We start from the raw sequence: 22168 nt of genomic DNA, 5'->3' as shown, positions 1-22168 counted from the left end.
AAGAATCAATGAACGTAAGAACTGGTTCTTTGAAAAGCTAAACAAGATAGACATATCCTTAGCCCAGTTAACAAAAAGAAAGAAAGAACAAATCCAAATCAACAAAATCAGAGATGAAAGGGGAAACATCACAACAGACTCCCAAAAGATCCAGACCATTAAAAAGAGATATTTTAAAAACAGTAGAAAACAGGTGTTAACAACGGAAATATGGACAATAATGGGGTTATTTTAAGTGGAGGGGGGAGAAACTGTTATACAAAGAACCTAGGGGATAAAATGAAAGAAGGAGCTCAAGAGAGGTGGGACCATAGGAGAAGGGTATTATTAAGGGTGAAATGGGAAAAATGGTGGCACTTTAAATGGGGAAACCACAGTGAAAGGGTTAGACAACATGAGAGATAAATAATGCCTAGCTAGTTTAAAAAAAAACAGAGGGAACCATATTAATTGAACAACCTACTGACAAAGTATACATACAACTAGCTCAAGGAATATAATATATATCTAGGCAAGGTTTATCTGAGAATGTTTAGTCTTTGCTCAAGCTTTACCTACATGGCACATGGTAATTAAAAGTACCATACTGGTGGAACTAAACTTCTTGGATGTTTAACATCCATACTTTGAGGCCTATAATAATTTGGACAGAGAGACATAAAGGACAGTTTTTGCTCCTTGCCCTCCTAGGTTGACTAAGTTCCAGGGGACTATGAGCATCTCTCAAAATGTCCTGTAACTGTAGTAAGTCACCCATCCTCTTGATCAAGGAGTCCATGGAGAACCAATCAAATGGACTTTAACCAGTGTCCAGTCTACGGAGAGGAGGGTCAACATAGAAGAAACATTTCCTCCATGCTTCCAAGCAAAGCCAACCATGGTCGAGTAGGACCTTTGACTTATCTTCACATAGATGGAACTGGTAAAAGAAAGGAGCCAGGGGCTCCTCCCAAGCCCATGTGACCCCTGAGGAACAGATCCTCAAATGACCTTAAGAGTAAAAATAAATTGGTTTATCTGGGCCAACTGTATGGTCTTAAACACCCAAAAGGAAGTATGACCAAGGAGTAAAGTCATCAATATACTTCTTTAAGAGTTCAAGGGATTATACTTCCTAGGCTTAAGTCCATATAGATGCTGCAGTGCCCCCCCGCCCCCATTCTCTTTCTCCTTACTCTCCTTGCCCTCTTCTTCTTCCTCCTCCTCCTCTTCCTCTTTCTCCTCCACCTCTTCCTTCTCCTTTTCTTCGTTCTCCTTCTTCCTCCTCCTTTTCCTTCTCTTCCTCCTTCTTCCTGTTCTCATTCTTATTCTTCTAGAGTTTCATGTAGCTCAGGCTGGCATTGAACTTGCTATGTAGCTAAGGATGACCTTGAACTCCTGATTCTTCTGCCTCCACCTCCTGAGTCCTGGGATTACAAGCCGGCACAACTATATCTGGTGTATGTGATGCTGGGAATCGAACCCCAGGGCTGTGTACATGTGAGGCAAGGACTGTAACAATTGGATGACTTCTCCAGTCCACGGCTTTATTTATTTATTTATTTATTTATTTATTTATTTGTTTCTTTGTATTTTTGAATGGTAAAATGTTCTTTAGTGAGGCTGGAGACTTGAATACTTATTGAATTCACTTTATTTTCTGATAGTTTTTATAAGCAGTGGCAAAAAATAAAACAGTGAAGCCATGGTCCTACACAGACCAGAAAAGACAATGGATGTATTAAAACATCTAAGGGTTGGTTTGTAAAAAGATAATGTTATGTCCTAAGGGGCCCCTGGGTATAATAGTTAAGATTTGGGGCCAAGGGTCTGACTGCATTTGAGATCAGGTTTTGCCACTTAGTAGCTAGCATGTCTGAGCTCTGTAGTTACTTCTCCTTGGCTCCTCTGAGCCTCAATTTTGTCACTTGTGAAGTGGGTATAATAAAACTGTCTGATAGGTAGTTGAGAAGATGGGATGAAATGCTATGGTGAATACTACAGTTGGTGGATAACTGTCATGTCTTCTTTGGCTAGTGGGGATTGAAACCATCTCCCTCTCTGGCATAGCCACTTAATAAATATTTTGTTTATTCCAGTTCCAGGGGATCCATCATAGCCAATTTTAAAGGCTGCCAGAGGAAGGCAGACTGAGCTGACCATGCTGAAACCCATGCTGCAAAACATATCCATCGCCAGTGTGAATTAGGTGGGAATTGATGTCAGTGCTCAGGTTTTGGCTCTCCTTGATGCAGGTTGACACCATTTTAGGCCATCCCCAAAATATCTCTTGGGCAGTATTAAAGTGATTTCTTTTTTTAAAAAGTTATTTAGACATTTATTTCTCATTGATGATTTTGTTCTTAATCAGAAAGTGCTGCTCAGATGTAAGACTTCAAATCTTGGTCTCCAATACTGTAGTGCCCACCGGTAGCTAAGGGAGACAACCAGCTATTGTTAAAAATGATGGATAAATTTGTTTTCTCCCCCTATCTAGAAGCCTTTGAGAGGGAACTGACACTGATTCTAACCACTCCAACAGCTATCAAAATACATGAAGGCAAATCCTGAATTCATCACTCTTGAGTCCACCCTTGGAAGACAAAAGAAAAGTGAGGAACCCAATAGAGGGATGCTTTTGGAAGTCCTTGTCAAGAAATTCCAATGGACTCTCATATGAACATTTTAAAATTGCCCTGTTCTGGCTTTTTTCTAGTTCCCTATCTAGAACTTGTAATGCTAATTACTCTTGCCTTTACTTCTTCACATCTCCTATTCAGTCAAGGACTTTCTTTCCCCATACAAGAGTTATGCAATTTGGGAGTTTAGACCCACTGAAAGGGTACCCCAATTGCCTTACCAGTTTCCCTGTTCAGCATGGAAGAAGCCAGAGTGGTCTGCATCCTGATTCCCTATCTGCAAGTTGGGTAACCTCTTCAGAGGATTATAAGACTAGGAGGTAGGAATTGGCTAGGCAGTTAGGGAAAAAAGACCCCAAAGAAAAGTAGCCAGTTTCTTGGCTAAAACTCTCACTGTTTTTGGGCCTCTTAGCAAAGTACTCCTCTCCAAAGGCCAAAAATGTCAAAAGCATTTGGGAGGTTTTATATAATGCTTAAAAGATTTTAGGGTTACCTCTTCAGAAGGGGGAATGTTAGAGTAGCCAAAAGCCCCATAAAATAATAAATAAATAAGAGAAGAAAGAGTACATGAAAGAAAGGAAAGAGAGTATCTTATCAGAAAAGAAGTATTCTCAAGATATGTGAACCAATATTTTAGCACCAACTCTTTTCCAGCAGAATCTTTACAGAATTGTAGAGAAGACTAAAAGTCCTAGATCTAGCATGCTACTGTCTTTCAGAGTGATTGTCTAATGAATTAATACATGTAAATAATTCAGTGTAGAGCTTGCTCCATAATATATGTTAAAATATCTGCTTTTACTAAGGAAAAAAAAGAATCTAAGAAGTCAATGGATGAAGTGGCATGAAACTTTTAAGACAGTACTGATGTTAAACGTTTCAAACTTTTAAGTGTTCAACTTTTGAATATCTCTGCTATAAAGTTTGAGTATACACCACTCACTGTCACTTTTTGTAGCTATACTGTCACTTTTTGTAGCTATCATAGAGCAAATAACATATTTTGTTCATATTAATACTTATAAAAAGCATGATGATCTAATCAGTGTGTTCAGAAATCATAGGTTTTGAGTAAGGAAACATAGAAAATGAGGTACTTCAAAATACAAGTGTTTCCCATATTGCTGGTTCAAATCTGGAGAGTCTTATAGTGAGTAAGTTCAATACTGAGAGACCACAGGTACTGGGGGTGGGTATGTAGTGCTGTAACCAGGGAGGCTGAGATCGCAGGATTAAAGACCAATTTACATGTACTGCAGAGATGCCATCCAATACTGGGATTTCTGTTTTCATCTCTCTACTTTCATGCCCCATGGTGTTTTTTTTTTTTTTCTAGATTTTGATTTTCTTTCTTCACTTATACAACTGGTATCCTTGACCCCAGTAAATTCCAATTGCTCACCAGGCAAACATAGTTGTTTAGGAAGTCTGTTTCATGAACATTAGACCCCAGTAAATGCTATCATGCAAGTTTTGGAAGAAAAACCTTGAATCATTAAAATTTATTTCAATACATCCTTATTGGCATTCTACAGCTATAAGAGATGTTGTAATAATAGCCAGGCGTGGTGGTGCACGACTTTAATCCCAGCTCTCAGGAGGCAGAGGCAGGCAAATCTCTGTGAATTCAAGGTCAAACTGGTCTACATAGTGACCTATAGGGCTATAGGGAGACCTTTTCTCAAAAAGAAAAAAAAAAAAAGGAGATGCTGTAATAACCCAGCCTCTTTCACTTGTGTTTATTTCCATACCACTGTCCTTCATTCTATCTCTTTGACTTATTCTATTTCACTTTCTGTTCACTACTCTTCCTACTATCCCTAGAGTAAACATAATTCCCAAACAGAAATAGAACTTAAATGAAACCCTGAGAACATTCAGTTTCAATGTTGGAGTATTTACAGTACCTACTCACTATTTGATTAGCTCAAGTCACAAAATAAACAGAAAGAATGGGTGACACTAACCTCCTTTTACTTGTAAGTTTTGCTGGAGGTAAAGACCACAATTCAGGTAATAAAACCTTTGGCAGTGTATTGTTTCATAAAGGCAACACTATTCTGTGGAAAATGAAACCTGGCAGGAAGTCAGGGGATGATGGATCTTGCTCTTCCAAACACAGGGCAACCGCCAGCAAATAACTACCGCAATGCTGGCCTTATTGCGGTTGCAATACTGGTTCTGATATTGTGCAAATAGAAACAGGGTTCTAAATCTCCACTAATTTCTGTTAGATGTGGGTTAGAAATTCAGTTGTATATTTATATACATCTGGGTTTTATTCTTTGCAATGTTGGAAGTGCTATGTAGCAATCCAGTGTTTATCATCTGTTTATCTGGTAAGATAATTTAGTGGTTATATAAAGTACAAAGAATCATTATTATCAATACCAAATCTGGTAGCTTACTTCTAGGCTTCTGTGCTTTTGGAACCAACATCTATGGAACTTAAGCAGTAATGTTTTCTTTGTACAGTGTCCTGACCTGAATAGGTTTCCTGAACCTTCTTCTTGCAGTAATAGATTTGCTCTTTTCTGATGGCCCTGGGCAACCTTGAGAAAGCATTCTTCAGCTTCCTCCTTAAGTGCTACAAGGATTTTGATGATCAGGAGAGAATCTGAAGTATGTATTTCCCACAACACAGAAGTCCCTACAGCCAGAGTCAAACATGAAGGAAGGAACATGTCCTCTTAGTCTCCTTTAAGAAATACTGTTCCTCAGCTGGCCACTAAAACAGGATGACAAATCCATTATGGGCCCCAAGGGCAGCTGTGAGAGAGAAGAGCCTATCAACATCCAATTTCATGGTATCCACACTGAAAAAAAGAGACAGATTTTTTTTTCCTTTTCACTGAATGAAACTACTCATAAATATTACAAGTTTTATGTATAGGAAACAATTTTCTTATCAGGCCTTTCAATTAGTAGCCCATTTATAAATACATATGAAACCCTTCTGTTAAGCAATTTATGACTTTGTAAATAATTCCTTTAAAACACTGGGTCTATTTGTAATTCAAGTAAGATCATTATGAAGATATTTAGAAGTCAGGATCTTTTATTACTAAGCACATTTTCATATTCATTCATTAATGTCATTCCCTCAGAGAACTTTAGTATTTTGTTCCTCCAATCCCTGTTACTGGGTTTAGAGAACATAAAAACATCTATTATAAACAAGTATAAGAATTCCTTAACCAAAAAGTCTGCAATACAAACCCAGCATAAAAAGAATGGAAAGGAATAATATCAGTATTTTTTAATCCATTGCTTGATTTTTGTCTGAATGCATGATCAAGTAGTCTTTACTTAATTCAATAAATATGTACTTAATTTTATATGCACATATTTAAATGCATATATATGTATTTACAACATGGAATGACAACATATCAAATGCTTAGATTCTGTACTAACACATATTCCTTCCTGTGAAGGAAACATATTAATATTACAAAAATAAATCATGGAGTAGCATGCAACATCTGGGGAGAGGAAAATAGGGTTGGAACAGGGAAATAAGGAACACAAAGAATGCAAAGAACAAAACTTGTCATTGACCTGATTTGTCAGAGCTGTTGCCTGTGATTGGCGTGATGGAGCAGCTGGGATTAGCCTTTGCGCTGTCCTTGGAAGAAACCATTTTGGGTTTATTTTTCGTTGCCTCTAGTGCTTTGACCTTCTTGGCATGTTTACTTCCTTTGTAGTGGGCCTCGGCCTGGCTCTACAAAGGAGAACAAATCAGGCTCATTTTTTGCTACTTACAAACACCACGATGGATGAGCATGCAGGAAAAAAATACAATCAATCCTAGGCACCACAGACATTTACAAGTCAGTACTTGACTACATTTCTGGCATTTATCTAAGAGATTTCAGCATATCAAACCTTTCTGTGTGACACAGAAGACCAGTGTCTTTGAAAACCTAGAAATTATATGAGTGTACCACAGGATCAGAGCAGAATTACAAGGAAGGTAAGGTTGGTGACCACTTTTTCCAACATTTGGCTCACAGCACCTACTCTGAGTAGCCTAACCATGCTCTCAGACAGGGGTTTCCACAACTACTGCTTGTTAGCTGAAAGCCTGTCTGCCCTGTGCTTACTTCCTTCTGGGCTCTTCTCTGAGACCAACTAGTGGGATCAAAAATGTAAGTAGGTGCTACTGAATGAAGATGGCACTCCATTTTAGAAGCATCTACAAGCACTGCATAAGCCATCTTGATGCTTCCAGTTCCAACAACAGATCGTATATGCCACAAGGGAGGGAAAGACAATCCTTGTTCCTGATCTTGGATGTGAGTCTCATGTCAAAGCAGCTGGCATTCAATTCATGTATACGCAAAGCATGTGTAGAACTTTGATACTAGAACGAAGGAAGGAAAGAGAGCGAGACAGGAGACAAAAACAAATTACAATAAATCTAGCAAACATTTAGTTAATTTACTGAAATTTGGAAAATTTTCTTCTGCCTAAACAAAGTCTTTTTGACATCTCATTTTATTGTACATAGTGACAAAAAAAATCTAAGTAAATTCACTTGAATTTCATCCTGAATAGACTTTAAAAATAGAAACATTCATTTAGTAAAAACAAAACAAGACATATTGGCTATCTTGGCTTAGTTACAAATTGAAATACATGATAAATCTTATATAAAACAAGATGAGTTTTTATTAGAGGATTTTAAACTAATTATTTTTCTTACATCAGCTTTCATTATAATCTGCATGTGTTTAAAGATGACAGAACTCAGCTTCACACATACATGAGATAACAGGTGCAAGGTACAACCATTCATGAGGGTGTGAGTTAAAATAGCAAAATGTGTATGTAATGGGCAAAACAGCAAAAACAAAAGGGGCCAGAGAAGTGGTATTAGTGGCGACTTCCTAAAGCTGGCAGCTTTTGACCTGAGATTTGCAGAAAGAGTTAAGAGGAATTTGTAAAGTGTATTTTTTTGGTGAGTGAATTTTGAGCCAGGGAAAGCACTGGTGCTGGAGTGTCAGAACAGCGGGTATGGCTTGGGAGGGGCTTACAAGGGCCACAAAGTAGGACATGTGCAGCAAGAGATCAATGAGAGCTAGGTGTGCTCCCATGTGGAGCAGGACAGCAGGGAGATGGAATTTTCCAGCAAATGCATGTACTACAAATTTCAAATTGGGAGGTTTCCTACCACAGCTATTTATTAATTTGTTGACTGAATACACAGATCAGGTAGCATGGAGAATATGTCACTATTTGGAGCTAAAAGTATGAGGGGAAAGACCAATTATGGGACCAACTCACTGGCAATTACTCAATACAAAGCATTTTTCCATCATGCCACATTTGGCTAAGCCATCTCAGGCTGGTCATGTGTGTGTGTGTGTGTGTGTGTGTGTGTGTGTGTGTGTGTGTGTGTGTGCATGTGTGTGTTGTAAAGGTTTAGTGACTTCCTGGCTTGTTTCATTCCAACTAAGACAAGGCGCATGTAGCCTGCAATCTTCTGCAACACAACCATACTTGTTCAATCAACAGAACTGGAGGCAGTGAGCACAGCTTCAATGCCAGTGTCACTTCCTTGTCACGATGGGGGATAAGTTTATGCTGAACGTGTAAGTGATGCTGGCGAAGTTGTTCTTGCTAAATGCTATAGTGTGTTGAATATGAGAAAAAGATGCAGTGAGTTAACTTTGTCTCTATACATTTACTGGCCCTTACTGGGGTGGGAGCTTGATTGTTTTCAGTGCTCTTTGACTCTACTGTGATGTTTCATGTGGGGTAGGGAGTGCATGGGAGAAAAACATGCACTGCCTTGGTAGATGTATAATCTAGGGATAGGTTTATTTTGCATTACAGCTAAAGAGATACTAATCTCTTTCCCTTTGTCACCCATGGCCTGCAGTTTTGTGCTGTCTGTAGTTCTTGCCTTCCTCAGTACCTTCCTACAATTATATTTTTAGCTCTTCATTAACTTATTATTGCTCTTACTTGGTATGCTCATAGTTTTCTTATGTTCCTTGTCAAAGTGAAAAAAATTTCAGGGAAAAAGAAGTGTAACACTATTAGACCTTTATTTTTTAATTATTTTAAAAATATTTTATTTTTTTTAATTTTATGAATATGAGTGCATTGCCTACATATATATAAGTGCACCCATGTCATTCAAGGCCTGCAGAGGTCCGAAGACGTCCATCAGATCCCCTGGAACTGGAGTTACAGATGGTTATTAGCCGACATGTGGGTGCTGGGAACCCAACCAGGGTCCTCTGCAAGAGCTGTCAGTGTTCTTAACCACTGATTCATCTCTCCAGCCCCTAGTAGACCTTTATTAACCAAGAAACATGAAGTCTGGCTAGTGTACCTCAGTAGTTATAAACTAAGAAAGTAAGAATTGAAAAATGGATAATGGAAATAATATGATGTCTAATGTCACTGAGCACCATCCCAGGCTCTGGGTGCACTGCATGAATGAGCATGTGATCCTCATGATACTCTATGAGAGGCTGTATGATCAGCCAGCACCTCACAAATGAGAAACTGCACACCAAAGGTAAATAACCCATCAACAGCCACATAGGGAGGCCAGGAAGGCATTTAATAGACACAAAATGTTCAGATGTCTATCTCTAATTATATACTCCCACAAATATCCATATAACCACACCAAATTTACACTATAACTTTGCTATAAGTGAAAAGTTACAAAGACAGCACACCAGTTTTAACAACACAGTGTGGGATTATAACCTAATACCACTGAAATTTCTATGAGTAGGAAATATTTAATTTGGGGGAAAGATAATACATTTGGCTCGATCCTTCTTAATAAGAAGCTAAGACAGTCCTACGTTTTAGTCATTATGCCAAATTTCTACAAGGTACCAGGATACTTTCTTTCTTTCTTAAAATCATTTTTTTTTTCTTTTCTTCCTTTTGTTTTTATTTTTATTTTGAGACAGGGTCTCATGTCTCACGTAGCTTAGGCTGGTCTCTACCTCACTAAGCAGCTGTGGCTGGCCTTGAACTCCTGATCTTCCTGCCTCTATTTCCCAAGTGCAGAGATTACAATCATGCACCACCATGCCTGGCTCCCAGGACACTTATTAAGGCCTTATCTTTTCAAGTACACTAAATAGTTCAGGGTTATTTAGTGCTTTGGGGATAAAGAAACATGATTCTCTAAATAAAACTTACAAGTACAAGTAATGAGTGTGATTTCCTCATTACTACTTCCTGGCATCAGAACTGAAAGTTAACAGCATCAATTAGCACTCGAGATTAAGATCCAGCTAAGTGACACCTCACTGCATGCCAAGATGGAAGGAGCTCTCCACCATGTGACTGACCCATTTTGAGTTCTGGGCAGAGGTAGGCAGAGAGGGTCCTTGGCTGCCACTGACAGGTGTTTGGGACAAAGAAGTGGACAACTGTGGAGGAGGGAGAGTGACAGGCACCACTCACATTTGGAATCCTTCCACTTCCCGGATGGTATTCTTGGTAGTGACACTTTACTATCCTTAGTACTTTATCTGAGGCAGTGTCAACAGCTTCTGCCTCCTGGGCAAATCTTCAAGTGAAACTGAGACACTGTTAAAATGGCAACAAGATAGACCTGACTTCATTAGCAAGGAAGCACCTTTATTGAGGAGTGAAAGAATTGAGGGCAAGAGCCAGAAAACACCACCAGTGACATAATCAGGCTCAGTCAACAATGGCTCTTGTATCAAAGAGACATGGTTGGCCAAGCTGACTTTCTTCACAGCCAGTGACTAATCAGCAAACCTGTGGTTGTCTAGCACTAGCAGCGGTGGAAAGCGCTGCTATGACCCCCACCTTGCAGGAATGGGGATTCAGCTTAATAGTAACGCATATGCTTTGCATGTACAATGCCCTGGGTTTGAATTTGAGCACTCAAAAAGGAGAAGGAAAAAAGTTCCTTTGGAAAATTGGCAGAACTAATGGGGGGGCGGATATATAAGCCGAGAACACCAAGAGGCACCTCTCTCATCATTTTGTACAGCTGTTGGGAAGTCACAGGATCTGTATTTGAGTGTGGACTTAACAGCACAGCCGTAAATGTGGAGCACCCACTCTTCTGCAAATAAACCCCTACCCTATGCTTTGTTAAAAATAATAATGAATAAAATATTTTTAAAAAAAGAAAAAAGAAAGAAAAATTGGCAGAACTAGAAGAAATTGCTGGATCCATCTTCCTGCCTGCCACTAAGAATTCATGGGAATCTAGGTTCATATATTTAAAAAATATTTTATTTTTTAGAATTTTATGTGTATGAGTGTATTGCCTGCATGTGTGTAAGTGCACCCTATCATGCAATGCCTACAGAGGTTAGAAGAGGGCATCAGATCCCCAGGAGCTGGAGTTATGGACAGTTGTCAACCGCCATGTGAGTGCTGGGAACTGCTGAGTCATCCCTCCAGTCCCCATATTTTAGAGACCACTCCTGTAGTTCCCAGGCAACCCACTGTTCACTGGTAGAAGAAAATATTTCATAGGAAATAACACCTTTTTTTTTCCTTCCACTAATCACCTTTGGTATCAAGTCCCTTTTACTTCCCACATCCTCCATATTTCTCAAGAACCTCATTGGTCCAAATAAAAAAGATAAAGAATGAGACAAGGTTTCATTTAAAACTAAAAATACAACCACATATTACCAATGAGAAGATCTAAAATTCATACCTGGGTTTTCCCTTTTTTCTAATTTCTACTTTAGAGAGGTAGCTGGGATCTTTAATCATGATGTCAAGTTGTGTTTGGTTTGTATAGAAAAGGCAATCCAAACACAAATTCACAGAGTGGCTGGGGAAAGGCAAGGTCCCTGGGAGAATACCCAACTTTACTTACTTACAGAATCAATCTTTTTGCATATAAGAAAATAATTAAAATAGTTTCCTTAATTAAAATATATAATCAAACTACTCTTTTTCTGAGACCTTAGATGCCAGTCTGGTCAGCAATGTTATGAAGGAAGTAGTAATCAATTAATGTCAAACAAACAACAACAAAAAACCCTTATCAACTAAAATGCTAAATAAAACATGTCAAATAAACTACCATAAATAGGCTAATAAGCTTGATTATTTGTTCTAATAACAATTATTTGGCACTTTCCATGTGTTAGTGTGAATGCTTTAAAACAAAGATCCCTCCATTCCTGCCACACACATCTGAACAAAAGTAGCTGGAAGAAAAAGAACACACACACACACACACACACACACACACACACACACCACAACACAAATCTCAAGAGAGAAAAACACTTCCTGGGGGAGAGGATTATTAAAAAAAACACACACACACACACACACACACACACACACACACACACCACAATTCAAATTTCAGGAGAGAAAATAACTCAAAGCAAGAGGGTGAAAAAAAAAATAGCAGGCACAAAGAAACCAAGAACTACAAGAGTCAGTGAATAGGAAAAATCTCTTCAGATTGTAGGGGATCATGGGAGCTCCTGAAAAAGGGACCTGGGATCTGGGTCCTGTGTTGGGGCAGAGCTCAGAAGCGGCAGTGCACAGTGGGAGGCATTTGGGGGCAAAGAGAACAGCATGAGCTGGGCACCAAGTCCGTCAAACTGTAGTGTTCCCTGGGCATATCTGCTTTTAGCTGCCCTAGAACACTCAGCTACAAAGAGAACAGCAGAGACATGCTGCCAAATTGTGTTACCTTGAAAATGCTGTTCTCCTACAAAATGGAAGCCATTATAGTGTTTTTCATAGAAAATCAAAAGTTCTATTAGTAAGCATTTTGAACAGAAAACGATGAGGACATAAAATGCTGCTTTTATATTACAGATTGTATCCTGTGTGGCAAACTATAATCTTATATTAAAATGGCTAAATTTACTTATTTTGAAGCTTTGATAATTATTGGAGATAAAAGTATGACACTTAAACATCTATCAACATATTAAGAAAAAAATACAAAAAATACTGAATAGGCGCTAAATAATTATTTGAATCTTCACTTTATCACAAAACAAAAAAATTCACAAAACTTTAGTAGTAAGTCTTTTGGTGTATATTTTGCATTGGTAAGATTAGACACTTCCAGACAAAGCTACAACGTAAGATATACCCAAGATCCAAAGATTGCTAGTAAGTCTTTCTTCTGGTATTTGCAATTTTAAGGTCTGCAATATCAGTTATGACATACTACTGGCTTTGATTCACTTCATTCAATCCTCATCTACTGGTAATCTGCTGAAAACAAAGTCCAGACAAAATTATGACCGCTGTGAGTTTTTCAGCTTAAAAAGACACACTGTCTTTGATAATTTCTATATCTAGCTAGTGAAACAGTTCTGATTTCCACAGTCTGTTCAGGGCCTCCAGATTGTATAACTCCAGAGGGGAACCACTCACATACAGCTCAACATGAATGGTATCCTTCAGGCTATAGGTAGGAGGACAGGGTCCTGCAAATGGCATTCCGTACATATTGACTTTATATTATTAAAGGGAAAAGCAGTGGCTTTTTAGTTAAAAAAAAAAAAAAAGATATGAACTCTAGGCTATTAATTCTCTTTGGGCCCAATTTAAATTCTATCAAGTATTAGAAGACAGAAGTGGAATTTTGGGTCACAGCTGCTTAAAAATACCACTGTGTGAATACGTGAGCATTACATACATAGAGATTGTTTCACTTTATAAATTTCAGTGTAGGAAAATTAATCCATTTCTTTAAAATGCCATAATCTTCAGTGGGTTTCAAAGTAATTTTTCAAGTACCATCCTATTAGTCATCTGAGAGTTCCAATGCACGTGCTTCTGTTGCTTGGCACAGGAGAGGCTGCTCATAAGCCAGACTCTGCAGGTCCCACGTGATGAGTTAGAAGGACACTGCAACTGGAGTTAATAACCATCTGGGATACAGCAAAGAGACTTTTAGAAAAGTGCTTCTTAAAAATAAATACAACGATTTCTTACGGAATTTCAAGTGAACATATTTCAGTTTCAGTTTTCCAGTTTTATACTTCACTTTAATCACTTGGAGGTAGGGATTAAATTTAGATGATTCCCAGGATTTTAGCTTCGTCTCCCAGAGACCCAACTGTACACTGTGTTACCAGCTGAGGGTTACTAAGGGCAGGCACAGGAGGCACAGTTATTTGCGAGCGCCTGCATTAACTATGATCTGAGTCCAGGTCTTCTTATTTGTTCTGTTCTGCTTTATTAAGTTCTCAATTTTGTTTCAAATCTGGGCATAATTGAAAGTTATCACCTTAAAAAAAACACTTATCATATACGTGTGTTATGGTAAAGTTCAACCAGGAAGATTAATTTCTTAACTCTGTTCATAAATAATGACAATTGTAGAGATCACATTTTGAAAAATATTTTTCTTTCACTAACCAGTGGAAGGATGTTTAATGTGCATTTTCAACACAGGTATTCAATGTTACAATTACATTAACACCATTACCATTTACTTAGGAATTCAGCAAGAAGCGTCCGAGATGTTTAATCCTGAAGCAACAAGACTGCTTACTCTGTATTTTACACTACAGTTTTGTAATTTTAAAAAATTAATTTTTATGCATATGAGTGTTTTGTCTTCATGTATGTAAGTGCACCACATGTGTTCAAGGCATTGGGTCTTCTGGAACTGGAGTTACAGATGAATGTTAAGCCACTATGTAGGTGCTGGGAAGTGAACCTAGGTTCTCTGCAAGAGCAACCAGTGCTCTTAACTGCTGAGCCATCTCTCCAGCCCCAGTTTTGTAATTTTCGAAAAGGTATTTACTGTGTCTTAAGGGTTGAAGGTGATACCTGAACAGGTATAATGATAAAAGAATCCCTTATATGTGTCTAGCAGTTTAACTGAAGCTAAATGAAGGTTTTTTTTTTTTTTAAAACCAACACTGGCAAAGTGTTCTCGCAGCTCTCAAATCATAAATGGGGAATGAATGATTAACTCCCCAGGGAATGTACTTAGTAAGCTATATCCCTAAATTGTTATACCCAGCACAGGAACATCCTCTGTACATTGACATCACCTTAAGTAAGAAATAATGAGAACATTTTAATACTTTAAAAATATCTAATTTTTCTTAAAAATTAAGCACTTAAGGACTTACCCATTTAGAGCTTCTGAACCCCAGAATTTTTATCAATCACACAGACAGTATTTTTTTGTTTTTATACTACAAGAGAAAATATTAGGAATTTTCCAATGATGGCTTAATGACCTCAAGTTATTTTATGATTTTTCCAAAAGTATTTAAAAGGGAATTTATTCAGGTTCCTTAAATTAATTTCACATTCTGTCTAAAATTGGGAAAGTTTAGCTGGCTCTAACTACCTCTACCGTCTACCTTTTGCTACCTGAGATAGAAAGAACGGTATCTCGGATTTTGCTGTGATGCCACAGTTTCATCCAAGTTGCTAGCATGTTTGCAAGCACTGCTTACTTTCAGTGGGGAAGTGGATTTGCTAGTGTTTGCTTTATAGAGCTTTTTGTAGCTCAATAAGGGTAATGCAGTACAATTCAAGTTTGCACAGTAAAGGTGTGGCTCGGCAGCTAACTAATTCAAGTCTTCTGATCATCTCTTAAATTAGGCTCTCAGACTTTCACACGTTAATTTTGAGTCAGTCCAAGAAAGCATCACATTTACTTCTATTATTTTCCATAGTAAAGAAATTTACATAAACACAGAATAAGTCTAAGATTAGAATTTGCATCATGGTGTTGTGGTGTTTCCTTATATTCAGTGAATGATATCCTTAACACCAACAACAGTGGCAAAGTAACTCTGAAAGTGAAATGCTCAGAAAATTGGTTAATAACGTTAGTATATTTTAGGTTTGACACATTTATTTATCATGACTCATTTGAAAATCTGTTTCACAAAGTTAGTTATTATAAAATTCATATTTCAAAGTCCTACATAAATGATTAAAACCTAGCATAACTGTATAATCCAGATTAAGTAAAATATGTAAATGTGAAAATTAATTAATACAATAAACTTTCAAGATATACAAACATAACTAAGGGAAAATAATGAAACTACAGCTTTAGTAGTCGCTTAGCCACCTATGCCAAGCTAAAGATACCTTCACATTAAAGCACCAGGTTAAACTTTATGTCTCATTCTAAATTTATCTGTTCAGTCTTCATTACACATAAGAAATTTATCTTGAGGTAAATCAGGAATAAAAATGCCTACAACTTTGATTCACTTTGAACATCTGAGTTATTGTAACATAATCAGCAGATGCTAGTGGAATTGACGTTCTGATTCTGTAGGATAGTTTTCAGAAGTTCTACTGGGACTGGCAAGGCAAAATGGTTCAGTGGATAACAAGCCTGACCACCTGAATGTGATCCCCAGAACCTGAGTGGTAGAAGGAGAAAACCAGTGCCCACAAAATGTCTATTGATAATAACAGTTATAACAAAAGTTGTTCATATAATATATGACAGGATTAATACAAATTATTTTAATTCAAAAACGTTTTGTTAAATGTGATCCATGTACAAGGGAAAGAGAAAGGAAAAATCTTTTATAATCAGAAATTTAACACTGAGGGTTCATGCATTTCATTTATGTAATAAACATTCATTGCATATCTATTATATTCCAAGCATTATTCTAGGTCTTGAAGCATATAGATCAGTGAAATGTACATTCTAATCTAGAGTCATAGATAAGAAACAATGAATTCATATATACATATGCATATTTTTAGGGAACATTGTCATAAGTGATAAGTCTCTGAATATGTTGAGCAGTCCTGTAAAAGTGAGGAAGAGTTGGGTAGGACACCTTACTGATCTGAAGGGCGTTACCTAGAAGAGCATTTGTGGCTGAGGGACCACATGCAGCTCATCCTTCCTTGCCAGTCATCAAATGTTGGTATCTTATAAGGCTTGTTCTTAGTCCTTTTTGAGTTTTGGTTCCAAACTTTCCAAGCTTCCCTATATTCCCTCCCACCCATACAGCTCCCACTATTTCCCAGAGTCCTACCACAACCTACTTCTGAGCTTCAGACTCTGAATGTCTACTCTGAAAGCCAAAGCACCTTAAACATAAACTTCAAAATTCAACTCATGTAACATACGCTGCTGTTTTCCTATCCAAATGACCTAGTCCTCTTCCTTTTCTGTCAGCAGCATTGCTCCTCATCTGTTGAAAGAACCAGCAGGAGTCAGCCTCATCATCGCATGTGGTTCTACCCACTGTCATTCAGTCACCAGTCAACCACTCATTCCTCATATTTGCCACCACTATCTTGATGGAAGCTGCTGTCATAGTCTGCCTGGATCACAGTCACCTCCTTGGTGATCACATAAAGACCTTGCTCTCATACTTTCTGCTCTCTGGAACAGTATTTCAAAACACACATTTGATTATTGCCATTCCTTGGTTTAAAAATCCACAACGCCCTTCACTGTTTTTGCTTCACAAAACCTAAACCATCATATTTAGGACCTCCACGGCCTACTCCTTCCCTAGCTCTGGTTGTTTCGTCCCACCTTTGTTCTCTGAGAAGCTGAGGGTGCAGCTGCAGCCCAAGAATCATGCAGTGTTTCTTTCTGTGCCTAGAATGTTAGTCCTGTGTCTTTTCTTAGTTCGTGTTTTAAACCTGGGTCAGACTCTTTTTCCTTAAGAAGCCTTCTCTGCATTCTCTGGCCACATTGACTCTATAGATTCTTCCCTGTACAGTACTTCTCACCATTTTAAATTGATTTGTGAATCTATACAATCATTTGATTAATTCTGCCTTCTCCTACCAGAAAGCAACCTCTGATGCGACTTGTACCTGTAAGATGTTTGCTCTTCCTTATACTTCTTGCACTTAACTCATTCCATAAAACATACTAGGCATTTGATAAATTCATGGATGGATGAAGAAATGGATAAATAATCTTTATTACTTGAAACTATAATTCAAGTAAGGATAGAAGAAGGAAAAAGAGAGTCTACCTTAACCTATTCATATTTAAATGGCAGAGAAAGTAGCAAAAACAAATACAAGGTACTGTTATGGTAGATGGGGAAATTTTTCAGAAGAAAATTATTCTCTTTGGGTATCTCTCTGGGCTGCTTGAGAGATACACAGTGGGGACGTTCAACAAATGACTGGAAATGCAATTGCTCATTGAGGAAAGTGGCTGGGGTGGAGACAACCATTTGGGAACCATATGACAAGATGATGGATGAAACTTTGGAGATGGATGAGGTTCCTGAGGAATTAAGTACAGCAGAGAGAAAATCTATTTGAAGAAAGAATCTTGAGAAAACAGTCATAGTAGACATGCAGGAAGAGGATCAGTAGTCAGGAAAGGATGTAGAAAGAGGGTGAAATGGAGGCCAAAGAAGTGAAAAATTCAAAGGGAAAAAACTTTAAAATATTTCTTTGCTACTATCCAGCAGGAACTATAGTCTGAGGAAAGTATAACAGCATCTTCAGTGCAAATGCACTTTTGTATAATTTCAAATCAACTTCATTAACAACTGGAAAAGGATATAATATGAAGCCTTTATGTTCTGGGAGAATATTGACAGTCTTGCTCCAAAGGCCATGTTTGCATAAAATAAAGGACTCATTTATAACTCCTCAAGGGAAATTAGAGCACCTTGCCTATCATTTCAAAGAGCTGAAGAATACATGGAGAGAAAGGAAGACAGTAGCCAGAAAAGCTACAAAAATGTGAGGCTATGCCACATTATTCTGGATTTAATAATAAAAAGTGCCAATACCTGTTTATTGTTTGTAGGTACCAGGCACAGTGCTAAGCATGTTCCATGTAGTAGCTAGCTCATTTCACCCTCATAAAACCATGTGCAGCAAGTCTAATTAGTGTGAGTTTACAGAAGTCTGGAAAGTTGTTATTGCTCAATTGCAAAGTCAGAAATGAAAGATCTTGGATTCAAATCAAGGATTAAAAGGCTGGGTTTTTCTGTTTGATTTTTTTTTTTAAAATTTTACCAGTACATTATAGGTCCTTGAGGGAAGCCAAAAGCCCAGGTCAAAATAGCCCTCACAGAAGAGGGTCCAAAACAGAGCAAAACCTTCTTCCTCAGCCATGCTGGTAATGATGATCCAGAGTGAAAGCAGCTTTATGGATGTATGGATGACTTTCAAGGCCATATTAAATACAGTTTTCACTATGGAGCACAGACTTGGAAATTCTCAACCAATCCCCAGGTTATTCTAAGTTAAACATCCCCTTTAGAGACATTCATTCATTCAAAGAGCCAGGTAACAGAAAGACAACAGTGAGTAAAACAGACCCAGTCTCTGTCTTTCTGTCCTTATGGAACCAATAATTGAGTGTGTATACATGTGTGTGAGGAAAAGCTATTTAAGAAATAGTTACATAAATAAAGATATGCTTCCTAATTGTAATATATTTTATAAAGCTTACTAGGTAGTATATTATTACTGAGAGTGGGACTAAATCAGTCTATGAAATTTTGAAATTTGCTCCAAGGAAGAAACACTGAAACTGAAAGTGGGAGGGCTGAGGGGGTATGGCAGATTCAGGAAAGTGAAAGGTGCTATGGCTAAAGTATGGAAGTAACAGGAGCCAGAGGCAAGAACTGAACCACAGGTTGCACAGCTGGTTAAGAATTTGAATTTGAAGGCTAACAGAGTGGAATTTCAGTATCAAATGAGTACCTTTTACTTCTTTGAAATATGCCCCCCCACACTCATCATCATCATCATCATCGTCATCATCATCATCGAAGACATAGCCATATGACCAGCTGACTGATTGGTGATCCTAAGTCAGTACTGTGCATCCCTCATGCTAAATGTAAGGTGTGGGGGTAAAGCAGAATTCCTATGAATTCATCAGTCTTCAGTGGTGCACTGAGGAAAGGGTAGCAGGGTGCCCTCCTCAGAATGAAATAACGTTTTCCTATTTGTAGACAAATTAAATAATAAAATGCTAAAGACCACATAAAATTTTGAATGAAAATAGTGGGGCTGGAATGATTTGAGGGATGTAGATGTGATAGAACCTGAGTGTGGCGTGATCAGAGATTCATAACTGCTCAGTTACTGAAAACACAGTTCTTGCATACGAGGGTAAATCCACCTTTCTAAGAAGGTGACCTTAGATTTTAAAACTTGATCAGTGATTTACTGAACATTTACCTAGTTTGACCAGTATGGACAACTCAGTTGGGTAATTCAACCTCAAAACAATGTTTGCTTGGTTTCAAATATAAATCCAAATATTATCTGGGTTAAACACTTGACCTGAAAGACTTTCAGAGAAATGTTAACTAAGTATCAAAAATGCTAGTTTCCTTTAAAAAGGAGAATAGTATAAGATATTACTATAGTATATCTAGTGTAGTATAAGATATGGCTATAATTTCAGGAAAAATAATCTCAGTAATGCTTTGTATGAAAGTCCAAAAAGTAGCACATTTTAAAAGAAAACATGTTAGTTGAAGAAAAGCTGTTTTAAAGAAAGCCTGTTAGCTTCTAGAGATGAAGTGATTTGTTCAGAACATGTAAAAGTCATTTGAAATGATGCCATTGCTTGTATTTAAATGAGCTCCCTTAAAGTGCATATGTGGGCTTAAGAAACTGTCTCTGCTGGTCTCCTAAATTTCTCTAATTCAATCTCCTTTGCAACATTCATCTGCATTATCTTTGAAGAAAGACTTTGGACCAAATAAAAATGCTATTCATCCACACCTGAATTATCACAAATTCCTAATTAATGTCATTCAAACTAATAAGAATTTAACATATTTATAAAAATGTAAATTTATGCAAAAAACAATTATTCAATGTGTAAATCTCTGGAAAGCTAGTTGGAAAGAAATGTCAGATATTCAAATTTTTTAGTTTTCTACATGCAACTGTAAACTTGGTAATTCTATTCTGGCACTTTACAAATATGGAGATCCATCATTTACCCAACATTTGAATGTTCTCTTCTCTGACCATTAGTGCAAATGTATAAATTAAATCACAAAAATCAACCACTGATACTTTAGCTTAGAAGTATATATATTTATATATGGCATTTTGTTGTCTTAAACTATGTCAACTACAAACCTGTAACAAATTATTTAATGACTCCTTTAGTGAAGTTAGCCTTTTTCATTCCTCCAAATGGCATTAAAAAAAGTCAACAAAAATTCATGATATAAAAACCCAAACTATCACAAAGAATTCCATAAGTGTCTCTCATTGACACACAATGTTATTTCTTTCCAGGGCAAAACCCAAGTAATCACCTTGAGCTTGGCTCAGAGACAGTGAAAGCCAGTTTCCAGAGAGTATTCAGTGGCTACATCAAAGATGGAAAGGAAAGGCTGGAGAGATCACTCAGTGGTCAAGAGCACTGGCTGCTCTCCCAGAGGACTGGGGTTTGATTCCTACACCCACAGGCAGCTAACCACAGTCTTAACTCCAGTTCCAGGGGATGTGATGCCCTCTTCTGACCTCTGTGGGCATTGCATGACATGGGTGCACTTACACACATGCAGACAAAAGACTCATACACATAAAATAAAAATAATTTTAAAAATATTTTTTTAAAAAGATGGAAAGGAAGTTGGTGACCCTAAGTTGGCACTCTGCATCTCTCATGCTTAAACCTAAGTGGGAGGGTAAAGCAGACCCGGAGCTCCCATGACATGAGCACCAATCTTCATTGCAGCAGGGAAGGTAGGGCCCTGGAAGTCTTTGTCATAGGGAGATGGGCTTGCGTGATCTGTAGATAATCTAAATAATAAAAATGGCTGAGGACTAGTCTGCTTTGCATTTTCTTTATATGCTGGTTATACTGATAATTTTAAAAAAGTAATAAAATACTCTTTCCTGACACCTTTCTTTTGTTTTAGTCTAAATTCTATGTAAATTCTTGGGTTACAGTTCAGTTTAATATTCTTTGTCACCCACCTCCAAGAACCGGGCTGGAAACCATGACCTTGGGCCATGAGCAGAGGCTCTATCATTGAGCTATACCCCAGTCAGCTTTGTATGTGTGTGTGTTCACACAAATATATGTAAAATAAGTACATTTTTGTTACTTATGTTTTAATTAACTAATGGAAGTTAATATAGAAAACGTGCATTCCAGAACTGACCTCCCAGTTCATATTGACTCTACTACATGTATTTGTTTTAAGAGTAGATTCCTAATGGTTAGAAATCATTTAAAGTTATTTCAGATCATGTCCAAATTTGCAAACCTTGTGCCACCCATACTATGGCAATGCAATAGTTGATTTGAAATATTCATTTGATGCCATAGGGATTTAAGAGATTAAAAACCAAATCTTGGAGTGTTTTAATTTCTTTAAATTATATGTCTATTTGGAGATTTCCTGTTTTAAATTTTTTCTCATTTAAAAATGCTAATATAAGTTGAGCGTGGTGGTACATGCCTTTAATCCCAGCACTTGGGAGGCAGTGGCAGATGGATCTCTATATGTTTGTGAGTTCCAAGCTAGCCTGGTCTACATAGCAAGTTCCAGGTCAGCTAGAGCTACAGGGAGACCCTGTCTCAAAAAGACCAAAAAAAATAAAATAAAATAAAATAAATA

General features: G+C 37.6%; 1 protein-coding gene across 6 annotated transcripts in view; it reads right to left on the bottom strand.

The window, feature by feature from the left end:
* Znf385b (zinc finger protein 385B) overlaps positions 1-22168 on the bottom strand; it is a 495209-nt gene that overhangs the window by 38758 nt on the left and 434283 nt on the right. For all 6 annotated transcript variants that reach the window (XM_008831168.3, XM_008831167.3, XM_029562549.1 and 3 more), the window contains one exon: positions 6180-6342. In XM_008831168.3, the coding sequence (XP_008829390.1) occupies positions 6180-6342 (163 nt within the window). The remainder of the gene's footprint in view (positions 1-6179; positions 6343-22168) is intronic.

This window comes from Nannospalax galili, unplaced genomic scaffold (genome assembly GCF_000622305.1).
Source record: "Nannospalax galili isolate Female #2095 unplaced genomic scaffold, S.galili_v1.0 scaffold895, whole genome shotgun sequence".
NCBI classification, from domain to species: Eukaryota; Metazoa; Chordata; class Mammalia; order Rodentia; family Spalacidae; genus Nannospalax; species Nannospalax galili.
This window is presented reverse-complemented; position numbering and strand designations above follow the sequence as displayed.